The following is a 21,628-nucleotide window of genomic DNA, read 5'->3' as shown; positions in this document are numbered from 1 at the left end:
GTAAAATGTGTATCTCTTATTTCCAACAAATGAATTTTATTTTTAATTTTTTGGGGTACATGGTAGGTGTGTGTATTTATGGGGTAAATGAGATGTTTTGATTGAGGCATACAATGCATAACAATCACATCAGGGTAAATGGGGCATCCATCATCCCAAGCATTTATCTTTTCTTTGTGTTACAAACAACCCAGTTATACTCTTTTGGTTATTTTGAAATGTATAATAAATTATTGTTGAATAGTCACCCTGTTGTGCTATCAAATACAAGGTCTTATTCATTTTATCTAATTATATTTTTGTACACATTAACCATCACCATTTCCACCCCTGCCATACCCTTCCAATCCTTTGGTAACCATCATTCTACTCTGTATATCCAAGAGTTCAGTTATTTTAAATTTTGGCTCCCACAAATAAGTAACAACATATGAAGTTTGTATTTCTGTGTCTGGCTTATTTCACTTAACGTAAGTCCTCCAGGTCCATCCATGTTGTTGCAAATGACTAGATCTTACCCGTTTTTATGGCTGAATAATACTTCATTGTATATATGTACTACATTTTGTTTATCCATTCATCAGTCAACTGATGCTTAGGTTGTTTCCAAAAGTTGACTACTATGAATAGTGCTCCAATAAACGTGGGAGTGCAGATTATCTCTTCAATCTACTGTTTCCTTTCTTTGCGGTATATACCTAGCAGTGGGATTGCTGGATCATATGGTAGTGCTATTTTTAGTTTTTTTTGAGAAACCTCCAAACAGTTCTACATAGTTGTTGTACTAATTTACTTTCTCACCAACATTGTCTGAGGGTTTTCTTTCCTTCACATCCTTGCAAGCATTCATTCTTGGCTATCTTTTATATATAAGTTGTTATAACTGGAGCATGGTGATAACTTAATGTAGTTTTGATTTGCATTTCTCTGATAGTAAATAATGTTGACCACCTTTTTATTTATCTGTTTACCATTTGTATGTCTTCTTTTGAGAAATGTCTATTCAGATCTTTTGCCTATTTAAAAATCAGATTATTAGATTTTTTATTATAAAGTTCTGTAAGCTTCTTATGTATTCTGGATATTAATGCTTTGTCAGATGGATAGTTGGCAAATATTTTCCCTCATTCTGTGGCTTGTCTCTTCACTTTGTTGATTGTTTTCTTTGCTATACAGAAGCTTCCTAACTTGATGTAATTCTACTTGTTCATTTTTGCTATGGTTGCCTGTGCTTGTGGGGTATTGTTGAATAAAACTTTGCACAAACCAATGCCCTGGAGAGTTTCCCCAACATTTTCTTTTAGTAGTTTCATAGATTAAGGTCTTAGATCTAAGTCTAATCCATTTTTTTATTTAATGTTTGTATACAGCAAGAGATAGGGCTTTAGTTTCATTCTTCCACATATGAATATCCAGTTTTCACAATACAATCTATTGTGGAGACTGTCCTTTCCCCAATGCATATTCTGGGTACCTTTGTCAAAAATGAGTCCACTGTAGACTTGTTTCATTGCTCTATGTATGTTTTTATGCCAGTACCATGCTGTTCTGGTTACTATAGCTCTGAAGTATAATTTCAAATTAGGTATTGTGATTCCTCTAGTTTTGTTCTTTTCACTCAGGATGGCTTTGGCTATTCTGGGTCTTTTGTGGTTTCATATAAATATTAGGATTATTTTTTCTATTTGTAAAGAACATTATTGGTATTTTGATAGATATTGCATTGAATCTGTAGATAGTTTTGAGTAGTATGGACATTTTAACAATACTGAGCCTTTCAATTCATGAACATGGAATAGCTTTCCATTTTTTTCTGTCCTCTTCAATTTCTTGCATCAATGTTTCATAGTTTTCATTGTAGAGATCTTTCACTTCTTTGGTTAAGTTTATTCCTAGGTATTTATGTTGTTTTTGTCTATTGCAAATGAGATTACTTTCTTGATTTCTTTTTCAGATTGTTCAATGTTAGCATATAAAAACACTGCTTGTTTTAATGTTGATTTTATATCTCATGACCTTACTGAATTTGTTAATCAGTTCTAATAGTTTTTTGGTGGAGTGAGTATTTAGGTTTTTCCAAATATAAGATCATGGAATGTGCAAACAAGTATAATCTGACTTCTTCCTTTCCAATTTGGATGCCTTGTGTTTCTTTCTCTTGTCTGATGGCTCTAGCTGGGACTTCCAGTTGAACAACAGTGGTGAAAGTGGGCATCCTTGTCTTTATCCAGATCTTAGAAGAAAGGCTTTCAGTTTTTTCTCATTTAGTATGATGCTAGCTGTGGGTATGTCATATATGACTTTCGTTCTGTTGAGGTATATTCCTTCGTTACCCTGTTTTTTGAGGTTTCTTATTATGAAGAGATGTTGAATTTTATGGAATAATTTTTCAGCATCAATTGAAATGATCATGTCTTTTGTCCTTCATTCTGTTGATATAATGTATCACAATAATTGATTCGTGTATGTTGAACCATCCTTGCATCCCTTGGATAAATGCCACTTGATCAGGATGAATGATCTTTTTAAAGTGTTGTTGAATTCAATTTGCTAGTATTTTGTTGAGGATTTTTGCATCAGTATTCATCAGGGATATTGACCGGTAGTTTTCTTTTTTTTGATGTGTCTTTGTCTGGTTTTGGTATCAGAGTAATACTGGCCTTGCAGAATGAGTTTGGAAGAATTTCCTTCTCTTCCATTTTTTGGAATAGTTAGTTAGAGTAGAATTGGTACTAGTTCTTCTTTAAATGTTTGGTAAAATGTGGTAATGAAGCCATTAGGTCCCGGGCTTTTCTTTGCTGGGAAACTTTTCATGACAACCTCCGTTTCATTACTTGTTGTCTGTTCAGGTTTTGGGTACCAAAAATAATGGCAACAACAACTTTTCAAGACATGGAGAGCAAAATAACACATGAATTGAAACAAGAAAATGGCAAAATGTGGAGGAATGAAGTTAAAATATAGCATTTTCATTATATTACACTTTGCTTGTTAGTTTGTTTACACAATGTCTGTTGTCTTCAGTGTAAAATAATGCATTATAAGATATGATAACCCCAAATCCAAAAGCATTCAACAGATACATAAAAATAAAAAGCAAGAAATTAAAACAGACCACCAGAGAAAATCACCTTCACTTAAAGGAAGACAGGAAGAAAAGAAAGAAGGAAGAGGAGGCCACAAAACAACCATAAAAGACATAACAAAATGGCAGGAGTAAGTCTTTATTTATCAGTAATAACATTGAATATTATTAGTAGACTAAACTCTCTAAACAAAATACATAGAGTGGCTGAATAGATTAATAAAACAAGACCCAACAATCTGTTGCTTACAAGAAACATTCTTCACCTGTAAAGACACAAATAGACTCAAAATAAGAGATGGAAAATTATATTCTTTGTAAATGGAAACCTAAAAAGAGAAGGAGTACCTATACTTATATAACACAGGTATATTTCAACACAAAAACTAATAAAAGAGACACCGATTGTCTGTACATAATGATAAAGGAGTCAATTCAGCAAGAGGATATAACAATTGTAAATATATATGCAACTAATACTGGAGCACACAGATATATAAAGCAAATATTGTTAGAGCTAAAGCGAGAGATAGACTCCAATACAATAATAGTTGGAGACTTCAACACCCTACTTTCAGCATTAGGCAGATCACCCAGGAAGAAAATCAACAAAGAAACATTGGTCTTAATGTGCATTGTAGACCAAATGAACCTAATAGACATTTATAGAACACTTCAACCAATGGCTGAAGAATACACATTCTTCTCCTCAGCCCATGGATCATTCTCAGGGACATACCTTATGTTATGCTACAAAACAAGTCTTATAAAATTAAAAAAAAATAAATTATAGAAACTTTTCTTTGACTACAGTAGAACTAGAAATCAATAACAAGAATAATTTTGGAAACTATACAAACTCATGGAGAGTGAACAATATATTCCTCAATGACCACTGATTCAATGAGGAAATCACTAAGGAAATTTAAAAATTTTTCAAAACAAATGAAAATGGAAACACAACAAACCAAATCCTGTGTGATACAGTGAAAGCAGTACTAAGAGAAAAGTTTGTAAGAGTAAGCACCTACATTCAAAAAGAAAAATTTCAAATAAACAACATAATGATACATTTCAAAGAACTAGAAAAGCAAGAGCAAACTGAACTGTAAATTAGAAGAAAAAAATAATAAAGATCAAAGTAGAAATAAATGAAACTGAAATAAAAAAATACAAAGCATCAATGAAATAAAATGTTGTTTTTTAGAAAGAGAAAATTGACAGGCCAGGTGCAGTGGCTCATGCCTGTAATCCCAGTACTTTAAGAGGACAAGTCGGGTGTATCATTTGAGGTCAGGAGTTTGAGACCAGCCTGGCCAATATGGTGAAACCCCGTCTCTACTAAAAATACAAAAAAAATTAGCCAGGTGTGGTGGCGTGCACCTGTAATCCCAGTTACTTGGGAGACTGAGGCAGTAGAATCACTTGAACCTGGGAAGCCGAGGTTGCAGTGAGCCAAGATTGCATCATTACACTCAAGCCTGGGCTTTGCAGTGAGACTTTATCTCAAAAAAAAAGATAAAATTGACAAACCTTTAGTCAGACTAAGGAAAAAAGATTGGAGACTCAAATGCGTACAGTCAGAGATGAAAAAAGAGACATTGCCACTGATACTGCAGAAATTTAAAAGATTATGAGATGCTACTATGAGCAGTTATATGCTAATGAATTGGAAAACTTAGAAGAAATGGATAAATTCCTAGATACATGCAACCTATCAAGATTGTAAAATGTCTCTTGATAGAGCTGTTTAAAAAACTACAAGTCTTTACATGGGGGTTAAGATTTTCTCTTAATTTCATTTATTGTAGGGCTTTTAGTAATCTAAATTTTATTTTTGTATAGTCTAGCTATATTTTCTACAGGAGAAACAGACTTAGTCTATATATCTCCGTAGGTCTTCTTAGGTTTCCATGGTATTAATTGTTATGTCTATAGAGTGCTTTGAAACAATCCTATCAATAGTTTCTGGCTAAACACTTGTTTGACTAAGCCACAAAGGCACCTGATCCATAGATATGAGGATATATTTCTAGATTGATGCCTATCTGGCTACATTCTGTAGTCTGGGTTTACTGCTGTTAATTAACTCAGTTTGTGTGTTTCTTTTGTTATCTAAATGTAGATGGTTCTTTATACCTGGCCATAGAATTATGACTTATGCATCTTATGGTGGTTACCTTGAAATTAGAACAAACCTGAGCTCTAATCTGGGGCTGACTTTCCTCAGTCGTCTCTCTACGTTCTGTGTTGACAATGCTACCATGTGAAGGCCTAAGGAATACAATGTTCATCAAATAATTAATCAGACTTTGCTCACATATGAATTAGTCCTGTTTGCTGGCCTATCAAGCAGAAGTATTTTAAACAGTTGTGAGAATGACCTTTACCAAATCATTTTAAACACAAATCCAAAAAGCTTCCACCCATGCACCCCCCTTTTATGGTGTATGTTTATTTTGGGTTTTTTTTGCTTGACAGCATGCAAGTTCCTAGAAATTTTGGTTATACTTTTAAAGAAAGTATTACCTTACTTACCTTACTGTTAAGTTATTGCTTACAGGGTAGTACATGCAAGTCCTGCACAATATCTTAACTACTAGTTATTGATTAGAAAGGAAAACACAACCATGGTTGAGAAAATATATAAGACACCTGAGGAAACTATGAACTCTTTTGAGTAGTTTATGTTTACATGAGGAGACTTTGTACTGGTACTCCCTTCCACTTATTTATGTTTCATAGTTTGCTTTAAAAAATCATCTCAAAGAAAATATTATCTCTTGACTAGAAAAAAGAAAAAGCAACTGGAAGAGAGGTGACTCACATTCAGTTCACCAGCTGGCCAGACCACGGGGTGCCTGAGGATCCTCACTTGCTCCTCAAACTGAGAAGGAGAGTGAATGCCTTCAGCAATTTCTTCAGTGGTCCCATTGTGGTGCACTGCAGGTAGGAAAAACGAACAAAAAAAACCACAACAAAAAAAAACTCCAACAGAATCCACCTGCCTAGGGCTGTTAGAGACATCTTTCCCTTTGGCAATTGCTATTTTGGGAAACAACCTATGGGAGAAGTTTAGATTCTTATATTGGCTTCACACCTGACAGCTTTTCCATGATCATGCCTCTGCTTTTTTTTTGCTTGGTTTGCCAGTGCTGGTGTTGGGCGCACAGGAACCTATATCGGAATTGATGCCATGTTAGAAGGCCTGGAAGCCGAGAACAAAGTGGATGTTTATGGTTATGTTGTCAAGCTAAGGCGACAGAGATGCCTGATGGTTCAAGTAGAGGTATGTTCTAACCTTTAGTGATTATTCTCACTTTGGTTTTTTGGACTTAAATCTTTTCCAAGTGATAATAATGATATTTTTAAAAAATCCAAATTCTTCACAACCTCAAACAGTAGATGATTTCCTGAAAACTAAAACATGTGGTAATCACCAGAAATACTTAGAAGCATTTTTCATTAGTGCCTAAAAGTACTGTGGAAGAAAGATGACCACAAAATATATAATTTTTAAAATAATGAACTACTGTTAACATATATCAGATTGGCAAAAAAAGTAAAAATGCTGAAAATAGATTTGGCATCATCTCATAAAATTAAACTGAAGAGACAGAATAGTATAGTAGTCAACAGCCTGGTTTTAGAAACTACACTTACAGGTTTCAAATCTTGCTTTTAATTATTAATACGAGGGTGAGTGGTATTGTTTATTAAGTATTTTTAGTCTGACTGCGCCTCAGTTAAGTCATCTGTAAAATGGAGACAATGATAATACCTCACAGACTTATAACCACAAAAGTAATACAAGTAAAGCACTTAAACAAGTCCCTGGCCCATGCTATGCATTTGGTGATTGTAAGTGATGGTAATTACTGAAAATGTCTGTATTTGACCCAGCAAAATCACATATATGCATATACCCAAGAGAAGCATCAACTAGAAACATTCGCAAGAATGTGCATTGCATTCAGCATTGTCAAAATAGCAAAAAAAAAAAAAAAAAAAAGTGAAATACATATCAATGAAAGAATGGAAACACCGTAAATATGTATCAATAGGGGAATAGGAAAACAAAATGTGGACATGTGAACTCTCTGTACAACAAATGCTATGTTGTGGTAGAAAGCAATGATCTAGGTTTGTGTCTGTCTGGAGAGATGCTCAGATGAAAACAATGAGTGAGTAAAGCTGCCATACGAAACATTCAAGATATAATTTATGTGATTTAAAAAAAAACACGAAAATGTACAATGCTTGTGATTACAGATACATAGATAGCAGTGTAGAAACATAAAAACAAATTGTTAACCAGGTAAAAAGAAATTATTTACAGTGGAAAATAAAGTACAGTGGAAAGACAGTGCCAAACTCAGGGAACTAAAGGTGGCGGTTAAAGAGGATTATCAGAAGTATACCATTTCCTTGAAAATACTGGATTCAAACAAAATAAGCAGTAAAGAGTGGTTAAATCTGGGTTTGGCTCATTGGATTACAAAAAATAATTTTCTTATTAAAAGAATACTTTTCTTATTTTAAAAGTTCTAAAAACTATAAAAAAAGGTTTTCTAAGGAATAACAACTTGCTTTTTTATCTCTTGAATATACTGTGAAATTTATTATAGTTTTACATTCAGTAATTTGGCTTACTGACCCAATAATCACTAAAGGAAGTAACATACAATGTTCTTTAGTTTTTAGGAATAAAAGTTGTGCAATACAGAGTACATGGACAATCTATTTGCAAAATAATTCTTTTCTGAAAAAATAATCTGAAAATAGAATTTGCTCATATTCCAGAAACTCTGAGAGTGAACTTCCAGAATATTTAAATATTATAGATATCAATTTACTTTGCCATGAATTGTTCCAATATGAGCAAATTTATGGGGAATGTATATTTTATTTAAATATGACTTGGAGGACTCTAGATTATCAGTTAACTATCTGTATTTGTTCTTGAAATTGTAGGCCCAGTACATCTTGATCCATCAGGCTTTGGTGGAATACAATCAGTTTGGAGAAACAGAAGTGAATTTGTCTGAATTACATCCATATCTACATAACATGAAGAAAAGGGATCCACCCAGTGAGCCGTCTCCACTAGAGGCTGAATTCCAGGTAATGATAGTGACAACAATAATAATAATTACAGATAACTTTTATTCAGTGTCATCTACTTTCTAGGTGTTTGCTATGCACTTGACATAGTGCTTGCATTTGGTCTTCACCAGAACCAATGGAGCACAGATGAGAAAACTAGGACACAGTGAGTTAAAAGAAATGCCTGAATCTACACAACTATTACATAGGAGATTTCTTTAGACCCAGAAATCTGATTCTATTGCTAATACTTTTAGCCATTCCTCATTAAGCTGGTATAAAATGATGTGTCAAAATAACAGTATATAGCCACAAAACTGGTCTGCCAAAGGCAATACAGCATATCACCTTTAAAAATCGTATCTGGTTTTGGTTTGTAAAGGAAATCATTAGAAGAGTTTATGACTGCTTAGGAAGTTGAACTGGCTGGAGCTGGTAGACACACAGTAAAGGATAAGTACATGTGTCTTAACCTATTTATTAGGCAATTATTCTCACAGCTAACCTAGCATGTAGTTCACTATAATTTCAGAGAGTTTGCATAGCTGTCCTCAAATTGCTCAGTTGTCAAAAAAATGTTTTGTGTTTTTTTTGTTCCACCTATGATTTCCAGGTTACTGAGTCATTCCATAATCTACCAAACTGGTAAATTCAGAGTTTCTAAAGACCAGGAGTGTGCTTTTAATCACATGCAGAACCATTTAATGTTTAGGATCAAAGTGGGGTTAAGGTGGGGGTGGAGGTGGAGCATGCAATAATGACCAAGTGACTCAATCCCCCAGAAGACCTGTACTTATAATGGAAGAACTAGCAGACACAGGGTAGTCTCAAACAGAGTAGTGTTTTATTGTTGTTTTCTTGCTTTTCTAGCTAATAAATTAACCTTATTCAATATACCTGCCCTACTAATCCACATAAACACATAAGCTGTTAGAGACAGTTATACATTTAAGTTAAACATTCTTATGAATGTTTATTTACTATAGAAAAGACAGACAATTTTTTCACTAAATAAATGTGCTTGAGTTTCTGCTATGTGCCAAGTACAATTCTAGGCACAAGAGTCAAAATGATCTGCAAGTGGACATGGGAAGAAGGATGAGAGGATGTGATCCAGATCACAGATGGAAGCTGTGAAATTATTCCATTTAAGCAGACAGTAAGACAGAAGATGAGAGTAGAGATGCAAGTCAGTTGGTAAATTTGGTATTGGGAAGTTGAGGCAGCTCTTGCCTGATGATCTTTCATTTTTCAAGAAAATGTGAGGCTAGGTCATCAGTTGAGAGTTGAGAGATACAGGGCGAGTAGGGCAAAGAAGAGCTCAATGCTTGAAGGGTATAAACTAGTTATCTCAAAGTATAAAAACAATCTCCCTAGGCAGAGGCAGTAAGATTGCCAGAAGTTATCATTTGATCACCTGAAATTTATGATTATGAGTTTAAAGAGGAATTAGTCGGTTGGTTGTATTGTTTTCTATGGCAGCATTGAGCTCTTTGGGGGTAGAGGCTGTGTATGCAGATAGTTGAGTTAAACCTATCTAGGTTTTGAAAAGTGACAGGCAAATGAGTTGAGGGTGTTTACAAATGAATGATGACTGAGGTGGAAAATAAAAAGCAAATTGGCCACATGAGGGAGGTGAGAGAAAGTAGTAAGGATAATAAGTTGGAGACTTTGATAGAATTACAGATTGCTAGGTTGAACATATCAGAATAAATGACTAGGAATAATAGGGGTAATTTTCAATAGCACAGATAGTTGAACTTATGATTTTAGAGGTGATGTAATATTTGGAATGAAACCTACAAAGGTGGAATGATGAAAGTGGATGACTGGGAAGTGGAGGGAAAGTCATGGGAGGTGAAGAAGCTAAGAAATGAAGAGACTAGAGTGTTGGATAGATTATTCTTGTCAATGTTGAATTAACCAAAAATGATGACAGACCTTGGAAAGAAGAGAATATACTTAGCCAAGCCTAAAACTAAATGAGGTGGAGTGATTCAGAAATCAATACCTGACACTTCCCAGTGAAGCCGGTGGATAGAAGCTAGTATAGTATGATGGCAGGAATATCAAAGTGCTTGGTTGATTTGAAAGCAAATGAGTAGAAATGGTTTGCAAGTAGAATCAGGGATCAAGGAGAACACGTATCTTTTCTTGAAGCTGTGAGGTAAATGGGATGTGAGGAGGAAAGTCAACTTTTTCTTAAAAGGGCTGCTGAGTTATTGGTGGTGTCCTTAGCTGACATCCAGGTTTTAATTGGTGGAAAGAAAAAAAAAAGGGTGAAGTGACTGTTGGGAGAAGATGATTAAGATAAATGGGAGTTCACAGATGACAGACGATGGGCATCAGAGGGCAGGGAGGAAGGCACTGATGGGTTAGATGTAAGAGACTGGGTTGTATCTGAGGATACAAATAACCATTCAGGAATAAAAATCTGGGGAATGTGGATGCACTGGGAAGCTTAGACTTGTGATGGCAAGTGAAACAGGTAGAGATTTAAGAGTGACAGATCCTTTGTGTCTTAGATGAAGGTGAGCCATTAATTCCACCTATAATCCTGAGTATTGCTACAAGGCATAGGCTGCCTCGGTGACTACACTCACAAGAGCACAAGGTGTTGTAATAGTTTCCAAAACATCTGGTCCTTCATGCAGCTCATGGTGGTGTTCAAGTGGCTTAAAATTCAGTGATGATATTTTCTTTCACTCAATTACGTAGCTAAGAATGAGGTTTGAAACAGGGTGCCATAATTAGTTTGAATGAGGGTACTATGCTGAAAAAATATATGTCTATATACACACACGTATCTACATGCGTGTGTGTATATAAAATCTTACCGAATTGTACATGAGGAACCTTCTCAGTTTCAGTTATTTGTAACATTATCTATTATCATTAAATATTATTCACTTGACAAATACTTATTTAGGGACTAGTGGAAAGACTGTAGGCAGGGAGGTCTTCCAGAAGAAATTGGTATTTAAACTGATACCTAGAGGGTAAGAAAAGTTATTAGAGCAACCAAAAGGGGAAAGGGTAGTTCAAGCAAGAAAAAAAAAAAAAAGTGTTTATCTGCCAAGAGTTAAAGAACAGCTTGGCCCTTCCAAGAATTGAGGAAGCTGGTTTGGTAGAAGTATTGAGGGACCCAGTAAGGTGTAAGGCTGGAGAAATAGTCAGGGGCATATCATTAAAGACTTTTTATGCTATTTTGAGGTTTGTTGTTTTCTTATAGTGATGGAAAGCTGTTCATCTTCAGAAGAGCATCTTCTGTTTTGTGTTTTAGAAGGATTAGAGCAGGCGAGATTGAAGACAAAGAGGCCAGTTAGGAAATTGTTGATGTTTTACAAGCGAGAAATGAAGGCAGACTGGATTAAGTAGGAAGAAAGAAAACTAAAAGGATTTGTGTATAGAAATGATGGATCTTTTCTGACTAATTAGGAACTGTGGGTGAGAGGAAAGCAATCTGGAAGGTGTAAACAAATTAAGAATCAACTTTCAAAACATGTGCCAAGTCTCCTATGAATGTGTTGTCTCCAAAGTTTATTTCTGATCATTTAAAATAACTTACCATTGCTTTTGCAATATAGATCAACATCGGTCTAGTGGTTTCAATTTATATAAGAACAAACTATATTATTTTTCTATCAAGCAGCTCTGAAGAAGGAGACATAGTCTGTTACATATATATCTTTAGTGCATACTAGCCCTGTCAAAAGGACTAAATGCCTGAGCAATTTAAAGAAAAAAAATCAGAGGCAAACCGAAAAATTATGGCCTATAGGGAGCATATGCAAATTTCACAAAAATTAATGAAATGCTTTTCCTTAGGGAGCATCTTATGATGCAATAAGCCAATATTTACATTTTAAAGGAGTTTTTCTGTTTTTTTTTTTTTCAGAGACTTCCTTCATATAGGAGCTGGAGGACACAGCACATTGGAAATCAAGAAGAAAATAAAAGTAAAAACAGGAATTCTAATGTCATCCCGTGTATGTAGTTTATTTTTTTATTTTTTGTATCAGATAAAGTTAAGCTCTTTTGGATTTGTTTAATGTGGGATACACAGTCATATAAATTATCTTGAAGCAAGTTTTCAACATTTGGTTGTTAATAGGGAAGAAGTTACTAGGTATTAAAATACTAGTTATTGCAAGAACTTATAATCCTGAACATTTACAATGGGCTTTGGAGGGTAGACTGTATTCAGTGTTTTCTTTTTACCAATTATTTCAGAAATGGGTTGTCATAAAAGAGAAATATTTAAAGCTGGGAGAAAAAAGAACAAGTCTCTTTTACCCATTTTCTTTCATTTTTAGTTTATTTCAGTTATTTACTCCAGGGTAATTGACAAATAGTAAAAATTACATCCATTTGTTCTCTTTATGTTTCCTTTTTATCCCTTATAACTGGGAGGTTGAAAGTAAGGGGAAAATACTCTATAAATTCTAAATCTTCAAATTTAACAGATCAAAATATGCACAGTTTCAATACTTGAATTCTACTATTTAAGCATATTAAAATGATCACATATGGTAATTTTATTCAGCTGCATAAACTAAAATTAGCATGGATAAAATATAACACAAGTTGATAAATTAGACGACCAAATAAATCAGATCAGTGCATGGCTGACCTAGTTAATTTTCACAGGAGTCCTTATGAATGTAGTTTAAAATATGGAATTGATGGTGATATGGTTAATCAAATCATTTGACCAAGTTATTATAAATTATAGAAATTAAGAAACAGTGAGAAATTATAGGTCAAATAATTTTCTGGGCTGAATAATTAATCAAAGCTACCCATATAAGATTGTTAATCTAATATTACTGGAGTATAATTGAGGGAAAAAATCTACGCTATGTATTTTGTAAACTTATATCAAGCAGAATTATAATAGTCCATGGGAAATTAAAGTATATGTATCAAAGATTAAATAATCATATATAATGATATGATATCTCTTTGTTGTTTGACATGGAATTATGTTCCATGTTTTTTCCTGGAATCCTTTTTCTTAGACTTTTGTTGTATAATTTGTTTATCAACAAGTACTGAATTTTATATAGGATCTTATTTCATGTAGATCAGTACGTTTTCATAATACAATCTGTCCCTTTTTAAATACTTTCAAATTTCCACATGACAATGAAGAAGAAATTTAATTTTTTCAAGGAAGACTTACTTACTACTGATTTATTTCACATAGATGACTATAACAGAGTGCCACTTAAACATGAGCTGGAAATGAGTAAAGAGAGTGAGCATGATTCAGATGAATCCTCTGATGATGACAGTGATTCAGAGGAACCAAGCAAATACATCAATGCATCTTTTATAATGGTAGGTACTTAAATTGCCAAAACCCAAGATCCAAACATTTTAAAATAATATCTATGTTATTAGGGCCATTCATTAAGCGATTTTATAAAAGAATAATGAGCTTGGTCATAACTACATGTAGATTGACATGAGAGTTTCAATTTCAATGCTACATTTTAACTTAATGAAAGATTTAAAAATACTATAACCTAATAACCTGAGATAAAATAAGATAATGCTATTGGTTATATTTTATGACAAATATAGCTATAATCACATCAATTTTAAAAATAGTAAAATTTGAGCAAATACAAGTATTTGAAAATGTTTATACATACTCAGATACCCAAATTGTAGGAAATGCCAAATTTGTATATTTGTATGGTTAGAAACTTTTCATTCAGATAAACTGAATTATTAGGTGAGTCTGTGTCATATCCCCCCGCTTTTTTAATTAACTGAGAATTCAAACAATGAAACTTTAGTCATTTATTAAATATTTATTATTTATACACTAAGTTGGATTTACTTATTTTCCAAAGTTTCCTAAAGCACACATTCATAGAATATTAGTTTAATTAGGAAATATAATAAGAATGTAAAGACACTAATTAAAATTAGTATAGACACGATGAAGGTAATTTGAAATGCTTAAGTAATTCCTTTTTACAATCACACTAACCTTTATAGAGAAACAAAAATGTGTGTCTTTTGTGGAAAGGAAAACTTGTTTCGCAAGATATGTTGTAATCTTGATTTCACATTATTAGCTAAGAATTACTATTATCTGTATAATTATTTTACATATAGCTATTACATTGTTTCTTGTAAGAAACATAAGAGTATTACTATTTGTATGTAACAGCATTGATATCAAACTAAGTGACTATATTTCCAAATGGTTACTTTAAGAATCTACTGAGCTCTCTTCTGTAGTAACGAAGTCCCACCCTTTTTTTGTCTAAAAAGAGCTACTGGAAACCTGAAGTGATGATTGCTGCTCAGGGACCACTGAAGGAGACCATTGGTGACTTTTGGCAGATGATCTTCCAAAGAAAAGTCAAAGTTATTGTTATGCTGACAGAACTGAAACATGGAGACCAGGTTTGTACTTTTGAGGATTTTCTTTTAAGCCTTTCTGTCATAAAACGTCATTCTCTAGTCTTGGATTGCTTGCTTGATCGCCACACCCACGTCTTTTTTTATCCCTCCATCACATAATTCTGTCTGCTCAGTCTTACCCCTTTCACCCTGGTGTTGGCCTCCATCAGCTGTGTCTGGATTCTGACAGTCTCTCCTGTTTGCCCCCTCCAGTCTTGCATGCTGCTCACAGATTAGCCAGGATGCAGCAATGTCAGCGTCACAGCAAATAACAGCTGCATTTTCACGCTGTTTTCCTCATTTTCTCAAGATAAAAGCCAAGATCTTTTTGTGATATCCAGCACCCTGGACAATCACCCCCTCATGTGTCTTTCATCTTCCTCCCATTTTTCTGTTTTCCATCCTCTCCACTCTGGACAAGCAGGTTTCATGCCCAAGCCTAAACACACCATTTGCATTGTCATCACTGAGTCTAAACTTATTGATATTCCATGTAACTAAATGTGTGCTCTCTTCCAGTTTTGACCCTATTCTTTTAACAAGACCAAACTCCTGAAAAATGTATCTATATCGTCCTTTCTTTATTCCCATATAATATTTATTGCCATAAAAGTCTATAGTTGAAGGTGAATCTAAGCTATAATTTGATTTTTTTACTTAATGCTTGTGACAGATATTTTATCCTTTTCTTAATGTCTTCAGTTATTATTAAAATTTCCCTGGTGGTAGATCTCACTCAGCTTTAGCACCAACCACATTATCTGACATATGTTCAAGCCTATTCAGTGAATAACCTTATAAGTATGCAAAAGATTTATGCTTTTTTATGCCCCTCTCTCTCCCCTAAATCTCACTCTTTCTCACCCTTACCTGGTCCCCTTCCCCTGTACATGGAAAGTTGCTTTTTATGTTTTTTGTTTTAAAGGAATATAAGTCCAGATTTCTAGCATGGAATTCCCACAATCCTTTCCTTCATATAAATTGTGAAAGCTGGGAAACAGGATGGAAGTACCGGCAGGACTCCCTGTCTTTGTCAGAAATTGTGGGGTTGTAGTTGGTAGACAACAGTTTGTAGTAAGAAGAAACACTTTTGTGGTTCATCTTCTCTTCAATCTGGCCCTTTCCTTAGCTATGCAGACAAAATATATAAAGCTGCTCATGGTGTTGGTCAACAAGATGACAGAGACAAAGCTCCAAAAGATGCAGCCTCCTTCCTCAAGAACCACTGAAGGGACAGTGGGACCTGAGTTATTGAAAGGGTCATGAATAACATTGACTCATGCCAGCCATAAATACTGAAGAGGTCATGATAAGCATGTGGAAAAGAGGAGCAAACCTCAAAGACCTACATTAAGGAAAACAGCTGTTCCGGGGGTGTCCCAGTCACCTCGATTGTGCTCAGCTTCCCTTTTCTTACACAAGGAAACACCACATATTTATTAAATGGGTCCCCAGCACTTAAATAGATTCTGGATTTTTATAAGTAGGTTTCAATTTTAGAACACAATAATTTTCATTTAATAGAAAAGAGGCACAGACAGAGAAAGAAAGGGAGAAAGAGGGAGACTGATCCTTTGCATATTTCAAATAGGAAACAAATTGTTGCATTGTCTTCTTTTATCTAGGAAATCTGTGCTCAGTACTGGGGAGAAGGAACGCAAACATATGGAGATATCGAAGTTGACCTGAAAGACACAGACAAATCTTCAACTTATACCCTTCGTGTCTTTGAACTGAGACATTCCAAGGTATGGAAACAATTTGGGGAGTATGTTTCTTTGATATAATGGATCTGGTAGCAAAATGAATATAAATTACTCTATGCAGGCAAGGCCATCATATAAATAATGTTTCAGAATAACATTTTAAAATTATTTAAATAGAAGTAACTGTGAAGAAAATATGACTATCAAATTAGAAAATAAGCTGAACTTCACTCCAGTTAATGCTCTCTTCAATTCTGATTTTAGAGGAAAGACTCTCGAACTGTGTACCAGTACCAATATACTAACTGGAGTGTGGAGCAGCTTCCTGCAGAACCCAAGGAATTAATCTCTATGATTCAGGTCGTCAAACAAAAACTTCCCCAGAAGAATTCCTCTGAAGGGAACAAGCATCACAAGAGTACACCTCTACTCATTCACTGCAGGTGCGTGGGATTTGGTAGAATGTGCTCTCAAAATCAGAATGCTTGACTTCTCGGTTCACATGTTGTCTTATCTAGTTATCCTCATATATGAAACACATAACCACAGTAAAAACTTCTTATGGAGTCAGTCACTCTCTTGGTTGTTTCCACAACACAACTATTGTAGAAATATAATAGAAGTGATTATATTATAGTGCAATAATTTTAAGTTGTGTTTTTTAATACTTGGTGTCATGTCATCTTTGATTCCTTGGTAGCTAACATTGAGCCAGGAATGTCATTTGTGTGAATGAATTAATGAATGGAAGGGTGTGTGAACAGATAGGTAGATGGGTATCACCTTACACATATACCCATATACATTGATCTACTCTATTAGGTGTCACAAAGACACCTAATATGTTTAATGAACACAAAGTTTATTAAACATATTTTAAGTTAAATATTAACTGAAATCACAAAGCTTAGCAATTTTGATTTGAAACTCATTATTTAATTTTCTAAACTGAACCAAAGGCAAAGATTGTGATAATATCAATACTACTAGATTTTATTAGTTTCTTCATCTGTGATAGGTGCTTATTCACCTTAAATAAGCAATATAATTGAAAGAAAGATATATAATATAAAAGTTTACATGAAAAAGAATATTGAAGTAAATGAGAAATGAAAAATAGTAAAGTAAAATGAGAAATGTTTATCTAGTGAAAAACTTTTGGAATTTTTGAAAAAGTCTAATTGTTATTATTGGAATTGCATATACTAGAATCAAGCCTTAAGAAATATATGAATTTTCAGCATTTATGTGGAAAGAAAGCTGAGGAAGGGAAGTTTACACTGTAAAACTATATATGTTTCTTAGAATATGATTTATGTACAATAACTAAAGTGCCCTGCTGATAACATATTGTTTAAATTGAATCTTTATGATAATGCTTTATACTTCTCATTGTTTGGTAAACTATTTGATTGCCCTCTTTTTAGTGAATAATTCTACTAGGTATTACTTTTCTACTGATGCAGAAGTGAAAACATTTGTGAAACGTGGTAGAGAGGCAGAAGAGTGAAGAAGAGCATGTGTTCTAGTAATTTACAAAATATTAGGTCTAATATTTCTGATTACATCAGCTTCAAGCTATACCTTTCTCTTCTCCAAATCTTGGTTTCCTTATCTATCATACTGGCATTCTGATATTGGTTTCAACAACTTCAGATGTAAATAAAAATGCATTAAAATCCATAAAATACTAAATAAAAGAAAATATATTTGTAAAGTCTAAGACAAATAAGTTTTCAATTCCAGGATTATCACACTCTTAAATTGAAAAATTTGCCTAAAAATGCATTTAGCGTAAATAATTTGGTTCTTGAAAGAGGTTGGAATAAGATAATTATGATAAACATGAAGCAAAAAATATATTCTCTCTCTTCCTGTTTTTATTGTAATATCACCCTTTTTGGTGAGAAGTAGGATTATTTTCTATCTTTTCTTTCTTTTATAGGGATGGATCTCAGCAAACGGGAATATTTTGTGCTTTGTTAAATCTCTTAGAAAGTGCGGAAACAGAAGAGGTAGTGGATATTTTTCAAGTGGTAAAAGCTCTACGCAAAGCTAGGCCAGGCATGGTTTCCACATTCGTAAGTATCCTTCACCATTGCTTTTAACATGCTCGGAATTTTTTTTTTCTTTTTGACGGTTTCCTTTTTTCTTTTCTCCTCTCCTTTCCTCTCGTTTGTTCTTTTTTCCCCTTTCCTTTTCTCTCCTCTATTTTCTTTCCTATTCTTTTAGCTTTTCTACTTTTACATGATAATTCATATTAAATTATTATAAGTCTAAATAAGAGCCTAAAGTTTACTAGCACTTTGTTGTGACAGTTCATGAAGAGTCTTTCCCTAAATGCTCATGAATTTCTTAATTTTCTTTCCTTCACTCCTGTATCGATTTGTGTTGTGTAACAAACCACCCCCAAATTTGGGAGCCTAAACAAATAACATTTATTATGGTTCAGTAGTCTAATGATATGCTGGAATGTTCTGCTGGTGCCCTCAGGCTCAGCCAATAGAGACCAGGCTGACTCATGTGTCTGCCTTCAGCTGATGTGTGCCCTAGAGTTTGGCTGGTCTAAAGTGACCTACACTGCCAGTAGGCTGGCATGTGGCTGCCATTTAGCTATGGCAACAACAGTGAGTGGGCCACATGTCCCTCCTCATCCAGAAGACCAGCCCAGGCCTATTCACATTAAAGCAGCAAGTTCCACAAGGGAAAGAAGACTTGTGTGAGACCACTTGAGGCCCAGGCTTAAAAGTGACACACATGTCTTCTTCTGTATGTTATTAGCCAAATAAATAAGTCATAAAGCCTGCCCAGATTCAAGGGGTAGGGAAATAGACTCCACTTCTTGAGAGGGCCTGCAAATTCACATTGCAAAGAAATGTGGATACAGGAAGGAAAATAAGTTTTATATTCTTGTAATCGATCTATCGTGTATACCCTCTATGTGGTAGTAACTGTAGATGGTCATCTGGGAATTAATCCTTATTCACAATGTAAACTTAATTACTCACTAAAATATATAAAGCTTTTAATCATGTATGATATTGAGATTTCATATCTTGATACTTAAAAATGTATCAAATGCTTGCTATGTGCTCTTGCTATAAAGAGCTAATTGGTATGAGGGAAAGCCAGGTATTTACTAATCAATGTAGCGAGTAAAATGACAGAAAAATTATAAGAAGAACATGAATGAGGGCATTTAATTTAAACTTTAGGAATCAAGAAACGCTTCTCGAAGCAGTGATTCCTGCCCTGATTCTTAAATAATGTGTAGGCATTAGACAGGAGGATAAGTACAAAACGTGGCATCATGAGCAAAGGCATGGAAATGGCCCATGAGCGGAGTGAACACCGGTTTGGGGTTGCTCCAAGGTAAAGTTCAAAAAGTATCCTGCAGTCAACCCTTTAGCACCATAAAGAAACTAAATTATTTAGATGTTTTTATGAGAACATATCAAAGTACTTTTCTGTCATCCAATACTTCCACAAATAAATCATTAGTTCTTGCTAATCTTCATCTGGCATAAAAATAATGACATCAACTTTCTTCATGTAATTTCCCACTTAATTCCTTTACTAGGAGCAATATCAATTCCTATATGACGTCATTGCCAGCACCTACCCTGCTCAGAATGGACAAGTAAAGAAAAACAACCATCAAGAAGATAAAATTGAATTTGATAATGAAGTGGACAAAGTAAAGCAGGATGCTAATTGTGTTAATCCACTTGGTGCCCCAGAAAAGCTCCCTGAAGCAAAGGAACAGGCTGAAGGTTCTGAACCCACGAGTGGCACTGAGGGGCCAGAACATTCTGTCAATGGTCCTGCAAGTCCAGCTTTAAATCAAGGTTCATAGGAAAAGACATAAATGAGGAAACTCCAAACCTCCTGTTAGCTGTTATTTCTATTTTTGTAGAAGTAGGAAGTGAAAATAGGTATACAGTGGATTAATTAAATGCAGCGAACCAATATTTGTAGAAGGGTTCTATTTTACTACTGTGGAAAAATATTTAAGATAGTTTTGCCAGAACAGTTTGTACAGACGTATGCTTATTTTAAAATTTTATCTCTTATTCAGTAAAAAACAACTTCTTTGTAATCTTTATGTGTGTATATGTATGTGTGTATGGGTGTGTGTTTGTGTGAGAGACAGAGAAAGAGAGAGAATTCTTTCAAGTGAATCTAAAAGCTTTTGCTTTTCCTTTGTTTTTATGAAGAAAAAATACATTTTATATTAGAAGTGTTAACTTAGCTTGAAGGATCTGTTTTTAAAATCATAAACTGTGTGCAGACTCAATAAAAGCATGTACATTTCTGAAATGACCTCAAGATGTCCTCCTTGTTCTACTCACATATATCTATCTTATATAGTTTACTATTTTACTTCTAGAGATAGATAGTACATAAAGGTGGTATGTGTGTGTATGCTACTACAAAAAAGTTAACTAAATTAACATTGGGAAATCTTATATTCCATATATTAGCATTTAGTCCAATGTCTTTTTAAGCTTATTTAATTAAAAACTTTCCAGTGAGCTTATCATGCTGTCTTTACATGGGGTTTTCAATTTTGCATGCTCGATTATTCCCTGTACAATATTTAAAATTTATTGCTTGATACTTTTTTGACAACAAATTAGGTTTTGTACAATTGAACTTAAATAAATATCATTAAAATAAATAAATGCAATATGTATTAATATTCATTGTATAAAAATAGAAGAATACAAACATATTTGTTAAATATTTACATATGAAATTTAATATAGCTATTTTTATGGAATTTTTCATTGATATGAAAAATATGATATTGCATATGCATAGTTCCCATGTTAAATCCCATTCATAACTTTCATTAAAGCATTTACTTTGAATTTCTCCAATGCTTAGAATGTTTTTACCAGGAATGGATGTCGCTAATCATAATAAAATTCAACCATTATTTTTTTCTTGTTTATAATACATTGTGTTATATGTTCAAATATGAAATGTGTATGCACCTATTGAAATATGTTTAATGCAGTTATTAACATTTGCAGGACACTTTTACAGGCCCCAATTATCCAATAGTCTAATAATTGTTTAAGATCTAGAAAAAAAAATCAAGAATAGTGGTATTTTTCATGAAGTAATAAAAACTCGTTTTGGTGAATTCTGTAATAGCTTATTGTGAAGGTCAAACACAACCTTTAGATTGGTTTGGTTTTCTATATCTTTACTCTTTTGTCTGATTTTATATGTCTTAACTATACAGCACCGATTATTGTCCATTCAACTCACATTTATTTTGTGTCCCTACTTCTAATTA

The 21,628-nt window shown here is 33.8% G+C and overlaps 1 protein-coding gene across 10 annotated transcripts in view; it reads left to right on the top strand.

The window, feature by feature from the left end:
• The window catches only part of PTPRC (protein tyrosine phosphatase receptor type C), a 118,811-nt gene extending 97,534 nt beyond the window's left edge, over positions 1-21,277 (top strand). For 6 of the 10 annotated variants that reach the window (XM_009440392.5, XM_009440387.5, XM_001141776.8 and 3 more), the window contains 10 exons: positions 5,877-6,034; positions 6,239-6,374; positions 8,060-8,209; positions 12,090-12,180; positions 13,401-13,534; positions 14,483-14,617; positions 16,240-16,362; positions 16,585-16,763; positions 18,266-18,401; positions 19,901-21,277. In XM_009440392.5, the coding sequence (XP_009438667.1) occupies positions 5,877-6,034; positions 6,239-6,374; positions 8,060-8,209; positions 12,090-12,180; positions 13,401-13,534; positions 14,483-14,617; positions 16,240-16,362; positions 16,585-16,763; positions 18,266-18,401; positions 19,901-20,176 (1,518 nt within the window). In that variant the 3' untranslated portion in view covers positions 20,177-21,277. The remainder of the gene's footprint in view (positions 1-5,876; positions 6,035-6,238; positions 6,375-8,059; positions 8,210-12,089; positions 12,181-13,400; positions 13,535-14,482; positions 14,618-16,239; positions 16,363-16,584; positions 16,764-18,265; positions 18,402-19,900) is intronic. The other 4 variants (XM_001141441.8, XM_063793994.1, XM_063793998.1 and 1 more) reach the window with 1 other exon arrangement.
• Positions 21,278-21,628: the final 351 nt, after the last annotated feature.

Source organism: Pan troglodytes, chromosome 1 (genome assembly GCF_028858775.2).
Source record: "Pan troglodytes isolate AG18354 chromosome 1, NHGRI_mPanTro3-v2.0_pri, whole genome shotgun sequence".
Taxonomy (NCBI): Eukaryota; Metazoa; Chordata; class Mammalia; order Primates; family Hominidae; genus Pan; species Pan troglodytes.
This window is presented reverse-complemented; position numbering and strand designations above follow the sequence as displayed.